The sequence below is a fragment of the Parasteatoda tepidariorum genome, chromosome 5 (assembly GCF_982258835.1).
Source record: "Parasteatoda tepidariorum strain Cologne lab strain chromosome 5, Ptep-v5.0, whole genome shotgun sequence".
NCBI lineage: Eukaryota > Metazoa > Arthropoda > Arachnida > Araneae > Theridiidae > Parasteatoda > Parasteatoda tepidariorum.
The window spans coordinates 74,631,559-74,645,621 of record NC_141759.1 but is presented as its reverse complement, the minus strand read 5'-3'; the positions used below and the strand labels follow the sequence as shown (position 1 = coordinate 74,645,621).

General features: G+C 29.4%; 1 protein-coding gene across 1 annotated transcript; it reads right to left on the bottom strand.

The window, feature by feature from the left end:
- Positions 1 to 1,134: 1,134 nt before the first annotated feature.
- LOC147809512 (CD63 antigen-like) lies at positions 1,135 to 2,100 on the bottom strand. Its single transcript, XM_087162583.1, has one exon. It carries the CDS (start codon positions 1,972 to 1,974, stop codon positions 1,288 to 1,290), a length of 687 nt encoding a protein of 228 aa, XP_087018709.1. The 5' UTR covers positions 1,975 to 2,100; the 3' UTR covers positions 1,135 to 1,287.
- Positions 2,101 to 14,063: the final 11,963 nt, after the last annotated feature.

The window sequence follows — 14,063 nt, the reverse complement described above, 5'->3', positions numbered from 1 at the left end:
AAATTTCTTTAATCTACAAAGTCAATTATAGATATATTTTTGAATTTGAATGAAAAAAAAATTCAAGCAGCTTTTTTGGATTTTATATTTTAATACAAATATCATTTCGATTATCTATCAGATTTTTTAGCAACTATTAAACTGTTCTTTTTTAACTAAAAAGTACCACAAAATGTATTTTTACTTGCGATTAGTGTGTCAGAAAAATATATAGATAAAAGGCACATCGGTCTCCCATCTGCGTCAAAGGTTTAACCCTTCTTTTCTTAATAGGGAGCTAAACTGTGGGAGGAACATATCATTGTAAATTCTGTTTCACTGACATTAGCAATATAAAATATAAAGTAAAGAAAATAGTGTGTACAGACTGACCAAGAGTTGGACATAAAGCTTCAAATGTCAAAAAAGTTCTCTCTTTCTGTCTCTCTCTTTTTATTTATTTATTTTTTTAAATATCAAAATGCAAATACATTATGGCGCAATTATACTGGATTAGAAAGTGAGAAAGTAACCTTGCCATAACTTGTTTACATTTTGATGTTTGAAAAACTTTTTTCTACATTTCAAGTTTCATGTATTATTTTAGGTTTATCAGAACTTGCCATGATTGCTTTCTCCCGCTGTATTTCGTCCTTTTAAGAGCTTAATGGCTTTATTTAAATTTATATTTTATGTTTTATTGTGTTAATATATCAATCATTTTTGATCATTTTGGAATCATTTTTGATATACCAGTAGTCCTGTAGCGTAACTACCACTACAAATATTAAATACCGAATCAATAGTATATAAGACATGTTAACTCGATTCTATCTTGAGGTACCTTTTGATAGATGAAGGTTGACATAGTCTAAGATTAATTCCCCCACATTCCTTCATTTCTTCTTGGTAACAGTGGAAATTTGCATAATATATCATCTCAGTCGCAACGGAGATTTAAATGAAACAATAAAAGTAGACTTGCTTTTAAGCATTTTCTAATTAAAGAGTATAATGGGAGAACGTTAAATAACATTTGAGAAAACTAGATATTTCGAAATTGATTTGTTGTACTCGTAATTACATCAATAATAATGATTGAGGCAAAAGTTCTTTGACTGAATATATAGCTAAATACAAAAACACTCATTATTTTAAAATGTTTTTAATTACAAAAATATCAGTATAAGAATTTTGAAAAACAAATAAGGAAGTAAATATATTAATATATGAGTAAAAGGATGAAAAATGGTCCCTATCGGACAGATTTAAGAACATGTTGCACCTAGAACATATGAATATGTAACTTTACTGAGTACTTCTTTCACTTTCTTTCTTGATTGCATGAGCTAAGAACAAAGAAGACAAGAATATTACAAGCTCAACTACTGCAAACACAATAGCAACAGCAAAAATGGCGATTACATGTTCATTGACTGTTTCACGCAGTTGAGGATAACAGCCGGTCTGAAAAGCATCTGCTTTCTCGCACGTAGCATTTCCAGCACTGCCTTTACAGCAACTACCTGGAATTGGATAATTATGTGTTTCATAATCTGATGGACCATTAACACCACAACATTCTAATCGTGATTGCATTGCATTCCAAAATTTTAATGTATCATTTTGATGTTGTTTTAGACTTTCCTCCATGTTCTTTTTAAGAAAAGCTTCAGTCTTTTCTCTGTATAAGTATGCACCGATTCCACCACCAATCTCCAAAATCATTATAATAAATACCAGCAATGCAAACACCATGATCATTACATGATTATATTTGAGAGCACCGTAGAATCCAAAGAATGATACCAGAAACATTATACATCCTGCAACTATACAAATGATAGGCGCTGTTATATATTTGCTACCTAAGAAGTGCGTCATATCCTGTTTAGTGCCAAGAGCTCCAACTGTGATCATTGCAATTCCACAAATCACAAATATAACGTTGATTGCGATCAGTAAATATCTGGTAAGTTTAGCCCCAATGATCATTTTGGTATATTTTATTGAAGCAAAAATATGATCAAATTAAATCAGAACATTCAGACAAAGTTTTTAAGGCTAAAAAAACACGAATTTAAAAGCAGATAGGTAAAAATTTTTGGAACACCACGTGCAAGGCAATGTTTTTATGTTGTAATATTAAGCTTTTATTACTTTTTACTTTTGCGCGCCTCAATGTTTCACTTCGTACAAAAAAGAAAAAAAAAAAAAAAAAAAAGTGAGGAGGGGGAGATACCGTTTTAAACGCAAATTTAACAATGCGGGGAAATATCACCTTTAATAACTATTTCCACGTATTAGGACTCAATCTTAATGGTTCGAGGGGGTGACCGCAAATATGCTCCTTTATTAGTGCAAAGACATTTTGAATTACGAAATCAGAAACAAAAGGTACTTTCTCTAAATGAACTTAATTTTTTTAACAGCGGAATCGAATTTCCGACCCTCGAAATGTAAGGTGTTGCTGCAATCACGGAAATATGGTCCCAATAGTTTGGTCAAGAGAGCTGTTGTAAGTTTGGACCCTTTAATGTTAATTTTACTTTTTGCGTATATGCCATATTTTGGAAATTTTTAAAACGATTCGAAAAATTTTTGCACAAAATAATTTCCACGCAAAAAATAATCTTTAATAAATATTTATTATTTTTTATTATTTCATTTAATAAGTGCTGAAAAATGTTGAATTTTAAATTCAAAATTTGAATGAAATCAGTTGTATAGTTGCTGAGAAACTGAACTTGAAGTTTGAAGTTGTATACTTTAAATTCGATTTCTCGGGGATTCGACGGATTCTGCTCAAATTTTGTATTTTGCCTTATAAAATTACATTCTTCAAAATGATAAAAAAATTTGTACATCTTTTCGATTCAATGTTTTTTACTATAATCATGTAAAATAATGAAAATAATAAATAACTATTAAAAATATTTCTTGCGTGGAATTATCTTAGTTTCAATGAATTTTATAATTGTGTGGAAAAGTTTTTCAATCCGCTTAAACACATTCCCAAGGTACGCAAAAAGTAAAATTGAGGATTAAGTTTAAGTTGAGGATTAAGGGAGCCAAATTTCGAACTGTTTTTTATTTTTATTTTTTATACTAAACTATTAGGGCCATATTTCCCAGATTGTGGCTGCCCCTATACTATTTAAGAGTAAGAAATCCAAATCTGGTGAGAAAATGGTATATTTATTCTGGGAAAGTATGTTTTTGCGTCTGCTTTTGAAATTCACCTGTACTAATTAATTAATTTAAGTTCACTCATTGAAGCATTGATTGAGACCTAGTACGTGAAGATCCGATTATTGGATCAAAATTTTTTCCGAGTGAATCTTTTTTATCTTTCAATTATTATTATTTTTTTTTTGTGTGCACTGTACTTACTATTTGTATGGCGAAAGATCTGTATACCAGCACTCTCTTATCGGCTAACTATACTGAGTAGTCCAACAAAACTGCTGGCATTCAATAAAAAAAAAGAAATTGAAAGCTCCCAACATAGCTTATAACAAGTCCAAATACTGAAGAATCTCAAAAAATTGCATATACCCTCCTAGGAATGGCTAAACCACAGAGAAATACATAATTGGGTATAATATAGCCTACGTCACAGGTTGTGTTGTTCCTACTAAATTTAACCCATGAACGGCATTTTCTGCGAGCCTAACTTCAAGCCACAAATAAGCAAACGAAGTGTTCGATCGTTTAAATAGCTGCTCGCCAGATTTTATTGCATTATAAAGAAAAGTTATTGAAACTAAATACAACTAAATAAACAACAACAACTAAAAAAAATAACAACAACTACTAATAACAATAACTAAATAAACAACAACTAAATTCCATTCGTTTATCATTGCGTCATATGTTGTTCCTACTAAATCGAAGTAGTTGTGTTTTTTTCATATTATACCCAATTTCTGCGCCAAATCTGCAATAGTCTAACCCAAACGGTTTTAGCTCCACGCAACGGCAAAAAGCTAACTATCAGCTAGATTGATGAATTAATGAGTTTATCGTTTTCTCTTAATTAAATTTATAAAGTTCGTTGTAATCGTTTGGTCATTTGTTTCATTTTAGTTCTATGAAATGCTCAGATGTTGATACGTTGAGGATGTCGTTTGTTAATGAAGACAACATATAATTTGGAAAGTAAATTACAATATATTTTAAATATTTTAATTTTTCGCCATTTTTGTTGTTCTTAAATTCATTTAAGTGAGGAATAAAATACACATTTACATGAATGGTATGTACCGTTACTCATTTTAAACTAAAAATTAAATTGTGAAAAGAGTTATTAAAGTAGACTTTTATTTTTATTTTCTCTGTTTGTAGTAGAATTTTTTTATAAAAGGGAATGAAATAATCAACAGTAAACAAAAATTTGATTAAAATATTTTTGCCTATTACAGAACTAAGATGTGAAATAAAATATTTGGATTTGATTAGAAAATGCTATATTTCTATATAAATACACAACATAAGAGTTTTTCGAAACACTGACATAAACTCAAGCAATTCAATAATTTTTATTGAAATGAAGCATAAAAACTCACCTTTAATACAATAAACAACAAAGAATTATGATTTATTCATTCATGCTACAAATATATTCGCACAGAACTAAATAAAAATATGACAGAGACATTTATAATATACCATAGAGTGTTCACCTCTACTGAATCAACTAAGTATCTCTGTTAAGTGTTGTTAGAGGGCGCTGTAGGCTGTTGGGCCAAGAGAAACTTCAAAAAACGCGTCGGGATGACGTCTGAGAGGATCGTACTTAAATATCTGTCATGGTCTAATCTAAAGTCACATTTTTTATCAGTCAACTAAAATTTTATCAATGATCAATCAGTTAATAGTAACAACCAATAGAAATAAGTTTCGTTTTAAAGTAAGAAACAACAACTGGCTGCCATTAATAACCACTATATTATTAATTTATTGAATTATAATAGCCAAATGGTATAGTTCAGCCTCTGCTAGCTCGAATACTTCTCTAAGGAAAAGAAAACAAGCGACTAGGGACAGGACGATTCCATAATGCAAACGGACTTAGAAAATTTAGAAAGGGGAAAATGAGCTCGATATAGGGAAAACGTTGGTGGTGAGAGCTTTAGCCATTTAGCTTAGCAAAATATCGCCTTATTTTAGCGCCAACATTGAAAGTCAAATGTTGGCGGGATTTTCTGAAACAAAAATAAAACTTAACTATAGTTATAATTAATTATAATTATGATGACCCTATAGGGTTATCAAAAAAGAAAGAATTGATTATTAGTCTTTACAGAGAATAAGACAGTCAGATTTGATTTTTTTTTATCTTCAAAGAACGTTTTTTATGCAGAGAGGTACGTACCTCAGTACTGTTGACAATTATCGATCGCTGTTCCAGCAATTCTGTACATGTTGGATGAGCGTGAGGGGGGGGGGGAGATCGTGAAAAGAATTCCGTGTATAAACCGGGCAGTGGCACTTGACCTTAAAAAAACATCAGTGTAGGGTATACCGGGCAAATGTATACCGGGCAGTGGCACTTAACTAGACCTTGTATATATTTCAGACATTTACCAAAAGTCTAGTCAACTAGACCTAGTATATGTGCCACTGCCCGGCATACCCTACACTGATGTTTTTTTAAGGTCAAGTGCCATTGCCCGGTATATATTTGCACGGTATACGCTACACTGATATTTTTTTAAGGTCAAGTGCCACTGCCCGGTATATATTTGCCCGGTATACCCTACACTGATGTTTTTTTAAGGTTCAGTGCCATTGCCCGGTATACCCTACACTGATGTTTTTTAAAGTCAAGTACCATTGCCCGATATAATTCTCACATTTCCTACTTTGCCTAAAAACATCCAGTATTCTATACAATGCCGGCAACATACATATATTAAGATCTAACTAACTTTAAAGTAAAAAAGAAATTAAAAACAAAAGCAAAACAGATAACAATAATAAAAACAAAGACATAACGAAAAAATTCAACAAATAACATATTTTATACGTGTTCGAAATTGACAGCAAACGTCGCAAAAAATAAACATAAAAACAAATGTGAACGGTGACGGTAAACCTTTGAAATTTAACCAATACGCCAAGGAAGCGAACAAAAAAATCCCCAATATTCTCAGTGTAATTTCCCTCTTTCCCTATTTTCACTTTTCCGACGAAACTCTAAGTTTTTAACATTATGGAATCGTCCTTCCCCTAGTCGCTTGTGAAAAGAAACAGTTCACGGAAGAGAACGAGACCAAGAAATGTCAAGCATAAAAAGAACAGCATTAAGGGTAATATTTTTTTATTTTATTGAAGAAAAAAAATTTAAAAAAGTTGAACAAATAAAGAAAACAAAGAAGTAACAATGCAAAAAATTCATCGTTTAAAACTGGTTCTTTTACATTATAATGTTTATTTACCTCCATAAAATTTGGCAAGAATTTAGTGACTAGTTATTTTAAATTGGTGACATCATGGTCTAAAAACAATTCTATTGATCTACGGAGATATTTAAGCTGATGACGTCACTTCACTTACCTGTCCACCGAAAATCCTTCAATGATTAACGAGTTACAGATAGCAAATCGTTCATTAGGAATGATGCAAACGAGAATTGATTGATTTATTCCACTCAGTGATATAGTTCAGACTCTGGCTTGGACGTTTCTATATTAGCTAATGCGACATTCGATAGTATATATGCATCGAATACTGAATATATGCATAGTATATCTGTATCGAATTGCGCATTACCAATATTTCATTTCCATTTATTAGAGCATATTCAAATTTTTTAATAGCATTTAGATAAATAAACATAATTTTATTTTAGAAAAAAATACATCACATTAGATGACAAACTCGAAATGTAAAACTCGTTAGCTTTATTCCTGTCAGGGCGTATGTTCAAGTACATATAGAACCCTTAATATAAGAAACATATCGAAAACAATAAAATATCTCGGGAAGCAAAATAAAAAAATAAAATTAAAAAAAGAGTTAAACATAAATTTTTAGTAAAATAATTTAATTACGAAGATTAGAAACTAATTAATTGATTAATTACTTAATTAAAATAAAGCAGATTAACCAAGAAAAGGTATTAACCTATTTTTTAAATCACTCGGATAATAGTGGATCCTCAAAAAAAAATTGGCGTTTTCTGATATTGCATCAAAATCGCCGAAGCATAAATTAATACTATAGTGAGCTAAGCTCCAAAAGAAAGGGGACTGGGTTTTTTCGTAAACATAATTTATGTTAAAGTGAATAAACTTAATTCTTTTATACGAAAACAATGATTAAAATTAGGAAACTCATAAAGAATGTCGAAGCAATCAATTTTTTGTTACATGACTGCAAAAGAAAAATCCAACAACTTTCATACATTTTTGCAAAATTTAGTTCTACACGAACTTTTTATTAAAGTAAAATTTAATTTAAGTTTTTCCATCTATATGGTAAAAAAACATTTACGAATAGGAAAATTCCGACAAAATTTGATAAAGAAATAATATTTTTAAAATTTAAATTAATCACTGAACAAAGATAGATCTCCAAATATTGAATTATACGTTATGTTTTAACGCGCTAAACATTCACATTTGCCGATTTTTTAAAATTACGTTTATTTAAGTGAATTGAATATATATTTTTTTCAAAATATTTTGAAAATGGCTTTATATTCGCCTCTATTATGCTATGTTCGGCTCTATTATGCTATGTTCGGCTCTATTATGCTATGTTCGGCTTTATTATGCTGTGTTTACTGATATGTAATGCCTCTATTCTACCCAAATGTTCCATTGAAATTACAAGGTTATGGAGTTGAACATGGCAAACCTGTCCATATAATATGCGGATCGACTATTCCACACAGTTGCTAAATTAAACAGACAGATATAGAGATTAAAAAAATAATCTTTTATAATTTTTTTAAAATATATATAAGAGAATAACTTGTAATTCCCACTAAACTAAAAAGCATTCAATCACACTGTTCGAAGTTTTGAAATACGTTCTGCAACACAGCTTAAACTTGCTACAACCTTAATAAAGTGCAATTTTGCAAAGTGCATGGTGCAATTTTGACAGAATGTCGTGGTACCATGGTGCAATTTTAACAGTTATGACACAAAACATTGAATAATTAGACAAACGTATAATATGTATTTCACACAAAATTTCTAATTTTTTTAAAAATAATTATTATCTGCATAAAAAAGATAAAATTGTTATAGCATATGGGGCTAAATGTTTGCAAATGGGCATATCTACTAATTTTTCTGACTTATAGACAAGCGTAACATATATTTCCCACAATGCAAATGAATAATTACTTTCTGCATAAGAAATAAAAAGTCTAACTTGGTCTAAAGGGCAAACACACTCCCTGCAATATAATTTAAAATTAAAAAACTGGAATTCTGAAAAAAATAAAAAAAACTGGAGAAAAAAGTGTAATTGGGGAAGTATATGAAACGTATAATTCTCATTCATATTTATGTTGTAGTCATAACACGATATTGATCGGAAGTCCCAAACAAATTCTACAACAATTCCATAATTTATAAAGAAAAAAAATGCATTTATGATAGCTGGCATTTAAATTCGTGTGAAAAATTCGTCCCATCGCACTCTATGTCAGGTAATGAAAAATAAATCAATTTTTTTCCCAGGACTCTCTCCTAGCGTTGCATCTATCGATTAACGCACGTGCCTTAGATTTGGCGCTGAGCAATGCCTTTTTCTTTTCTTTTCATTATTCTCTTCTTTTAAAGGACGTTCGATTTTATTCCTTCTTAGAACATAATGCTTTAAGACAAATGATTTACGAAAAAAATTGTACTTTTTTCTCTATATACTTTAATTCTGATATGCAAAATCTGGAATTCGTAGCTACAAAGAAGGAGAACGCAGAGTTTCCGGTTTTTAAAAAAATCGATTTACTCTTACGTATAAATTGATTAAGTTATGAAGGTCGTAAAAATTCGTTAAAAAAAAAACCATTGATTTGTAGTTAGTGTATACAAAATTTTATGATAGGACAAATATAAAAAAGATAAATAAGAGTTCAAAATATGAATTATTTATATGAATTATTCTCTATTTTTTAAAGGACGCTCGATTTTATTCTTTCTTAGAAATTTATGCCTCAAGAAAAATAATTTACAAAAAAAAAAGTGTTCTTTCTCTGGATACTTTAAATCTGATATGCAAAATCTTGAGTTTGTAAACAAAAAGAAAAAAAAAAACAGTTTCCGGTTTCTTTTTTTAAAAAAAATCATCAACTATTTATTAATTTATAAAGATCGTAAAAATTCATTAAAAAAACATCGATTTATGTTTAGTGTATATAAAATTGTATGCTAGGACAAACTTAAAAGAGATGAATAAAGGTTAATAAAAAATGCAAAGTGTTCTGTCTTCAAAATTTATTATTTTTTTTTAAGGGGTTACATTACTCCAAAATTGGCCAAAGTATCGAAAATATTCAATAAATCATTTTAAAACTTCAGACAATAACTCTCTCTCTCTCAGTGGCGCGACAGCCCATAGAGGGCCAAGGCCTACTGTGCCCATTATTACTGTGCCCATTCAGACAATAACAAATACAGAAAAAAATTAACGTTTCTTTGTATACATTATCAAGTTATCATTGATTTTAAGCGAAAAACCAGGCAGTTTCCAACAAAAACAAAACTTTCAAGTACTATTTCACATAGATGGATAGCAACCATGTGATATTTTTTAACAATAACTATAAATCACTAAAATAAATTTTCACTTCAAGCTCACCAGAATTATTCAATATCATTATGTTATGAAATACAGCAGATTTGAGCTCAGAAATTATCTAATTTATTTCTTTTATTGAATGCAAAGTTACCCGTTTGAAAATATGTAGAAAAAGTTGTGGTAGAGAAAAAGCTGTAGTAAGCAGCTGAAAACTTTCTACCCAGAAGTCAAGCAGGTCAAGAGCTTAAGATTGTTGTTGTTTACATTTACAATGAAAACGCCATCCATAGAACAGTGCGATAATTAGAATAAATTCTTTTTGCTTATTAAAATATGAAGTTGACTTATAATAAGCTGGACTAAAAATAATTTTTGTAACAGCAATGACCTATAAATAAGGCTAGTTTAAAAACAAAAGAACATAGAGAGCTCTCAAGTGTTCCATCTAATGTTTCTCTCTAAACTAAACGAAACTATCTTAGCTACACGGTTCCAACTTTCTTTGTTTTTTTGCAAACTTTTTTTGTTCAATATTTTTTTTTTTTTTTTTTTTTTTTACGTTTTTCATTTTTTCTCTTTAGTTTGATAGAAACTACTTTAGTTTTTTTTTCATTATCATTGAAATCGTCATGAAGCCCATCTTCATAATTAGAAGAATTAGTTGTTTCATTTATAAAAATGCAAAACACTGAGTATATATCTGTACCACTTTCTTAGCAGGAATATGCACAGTTAATTAGCTGTAAGTCTATGCAATATTTTCTAAATTAATAAATTTTTATTCTGTATTAACTTTAGAGCAGTATTCATTAAATTATGTGTTTCAGTTATGATATTTAACTGTTCTCTAATTGTTCAAACAACGTACATTAATTTACAAATTGCAGGGAATTATTTCTGGCCTCACCATTTTTGAGAAGAATAGGTTGTCATATGAACTAAACAGGGAATTAATCTTATATTTTCTAAATGAGTAAATTTTATTTTGATTAAACTTTCAAAGTTGTAACTAAATTTCAGTTTGTTTGTTTTTTAAATGGCATTTATAAATTTACAGGTTAAATTTTTAACTTTACATAAAGATTTGTATTTTAAAAGTGATATAAAAATAAATTTATTAATAAATTAGCAATATGTTTGATAGTTTAAAAAGTTGTTTTGAATGTCTGTTTACTGTATAAAATGAATGAGCGATTTTCTTATTAAATATGTGATTCATAACACAGACTCTTGTTTACGGCCCTAATCAAATGCGTTTTTTTTAATTAAATTTTCACTTTGTTCTTATATTAATATCAAAAAAAGATTATATCAAAAATATTGAAATGAAATGTTAATGTTTAAATAATAATAATCGTATAAATTCGATACCATTTTTGATTATTAATTTTGCCTTGCAATTGTTATCCTCGCATCGCTAATAAATTGTGTCGCCCTTATATTTTCGATATATATTGAAGAGATAATTTTTGTAAAGCAAAAGATAACCATTTCTGGAAGATTTGATATATTTTAACTCAGACATTTTCGAAAATGGCTCCAAAAAAAAGGTGAACGGTATATGGGTAGCGAGAGTATAATTGAACGATGGTGAGGGAAAAATGTTTTTCCCTTTCAAGTTGTTTTCCTGGAGAAAAGGATTCTGTCCCCTATATAAAATCCCTCTATGGAAATAGTACCCTCCCCCTACAAACGGACCCTCGGTGCCACAGGTGCACATCATTAATTATTTTAGGTCTGAAATGGGTTAGGTGAAAAGAAGGAGACACCTTTAACGTCTGCTTAAAATATAATTAGGGACAAAATTAGTTCTAATATTAAAATATTTAAATTTTTTTTAATTGAAGATCTACGGTTTTAACTTTAATTGATCATAATCATTTTAAATTCTTAAACTTCCGACCTTTATAAAAATACTATATATATAATAAATAAAGCTTTGTATTAGAAATTGATAACACTGATAAATAATAAGCACTTTTATAATGTACTCAAATGTACTCAATTAAACTGGATTTCATTTAGCGTTTTTTACCATACTTATGTTTCTTTTAAGAAAATATATTTAAATTACTTGCAGATTGAATATTTTGCATTTATAGTTTATACGATTAGTTTTGTTTTGGTCAAAATGAGTAATACTGTTATTAAATTTGGCTAATTTTTTGTAAAATTTTGTCATCTTTAAGAAATTTTCACGTTTTTATAAAAATGTTATTGTAAATAACGAGAATAAAGACTTGGTAATAAATATTTTTACCAAGCGAAATATATTTTTATCAACATCATTAGACTGAAGTCCAGATTGTAGCCACTAGATCATCAATCGCCAATATCTAAACCAAATTAAAAATAGGCTATAGATGTTCAGTAGATTTTTCATACCGAATGACATGACAAGGGAACCTTGGGTAAAATATTTTTTCAAAACTGCTACCACTTGCGTAAATTTTTTTTATAACGATTAAGTTTTGTAATAATTTGTAAACACAGGTACCAATTTCACGAGCTCTTATTATCAAAACCTTAAAGTTAATAAAATGAAAAAAAGGAAATAAAATTAAACATCCCTTAATATCACTTATTAAGTGGATCTGTAATGCCTGGTTTGCCCGAAAGAGGGAGCTAGGGAAAACTTCACCCATGATCCTCTCGGATTCTTCTGTAGAACGTTTTGTTTACAAGTAGATGTGTATATGTAGTACGAAAATGTTGTTTGATATTTGTTAGTGTTGTGTTTGTATTTTTTATATTAATTAAAATGTTATAAAAATAACATAGAGAGCTAGCCTGGTTTTGTTATAGTGGCGGCCCACCTATGGGGCCCGAAGTCGTCATTTTTATACCTTCGGTCAAGAACCGAAAATAGTGATGTAGTGCAAATTTGCATCGCTTTCGTTTTCGTCATGATTCGTTTTCAAAATAGTTTTCGTCGAAATACCAAAGATAGGTAAACGTATACCTAAATCTGTTGCTCTTATGAAGTTCTACAATGTGAATACGTTCAATAAGTTAGGTATTTCCGAATTAGAAATCCGAAGCGGGGATTTCGAAAAATAATGATGCAGAATCAAACCTGCAGAAATTAATGCAGAATCAAACCTACAATTATTAAAATATGCAAGTAATGTTAAATATTTAAATTTTGGGCCGGCCGGCCAAACCAAAGCAAAGTAAAAAAAAAAAAAAAAAGGAAGATAGGTTCTTTTTTTTCAGGAGAAAAGAAAGAAGAAATATCTATTAAATAAAAATTTGCGGTTTGTTCTTTTGAATGATGACGTAATGTTTTTGATGCTTTGTTTTGAATATTTAAAAGAACACTAATTTTTAAAGGAAATTTATTTTGTAGATTATTGCTATTGATTTTATTTATATTGTTGGTATTGCTATTATTGGTATTATTTTGTAGATGATTGGTATTTATATTGTTGGTTTTGATATTATTGGTGTGGTGAACTCCCCATTCGCAAAGTGAACTTTCACAGTTCAAAGAGACTGAGGCCGAAGCGTGCCCAAAATGCCTCGATAAGAACTTTATTATCTTTCACGGGCACGCGTAATCTACCCGGCAGTTGAAGCTCGGTGTAGGCTAGGGTAGGACGTCTATGATTGTAACATTTTTCTGTATCTCCCTTAAATTAAATATTATTTGTTTATAACTCTCGTTTACGTCAATCTTTTAACGAATATTAATCTTGTTTCATTTTTTAGTATTCTAATTAATTATTTTTTTATTGGCATGTTACTTTTTTGTTTTTTTTCCTTTAGCATACCCCCCAAATCAGTAACTTGCCAAAGTGGTGACCGAACGCGTGTTATGTTTCACGCAATAGCCTTCAAAATCCTTCTTAATCTTAAATACTTTTCGCAAATGTATGATCTCGCTTTAAAAATAACGTTACAGCCTTTCACACAATTATAAATATTTCATTTTTTTCACATATTTTATGATTTTTCACGATTTATGCTAATTACTGTGGTAGCATACATTTGGATTACACTTTTTACCAGGTATGTTCTGTTATTATTATTCCAACTTTTTTATTTTTGTATGTGTCGGTAACCTAGTCGATGGTCAGTAATGATTACGCTAAAACTTATTTTTACTTCATTTGTTTACTTCGTTCGAAATTAGGCGCATGTTATATTGTATTCTTTTATTTAATTTACCGTCATTAGTTAAGAAATTTCTTGCTACTATTTTGTGTTACAACGCTTATTTTCATAAGGATTATTATCGAATTTATTTTACATTGTATTTTACCGTATATTTCTTATTTTCACGTTTTATTGTATTTTATTAAAAAAATAAATTCAGCAAA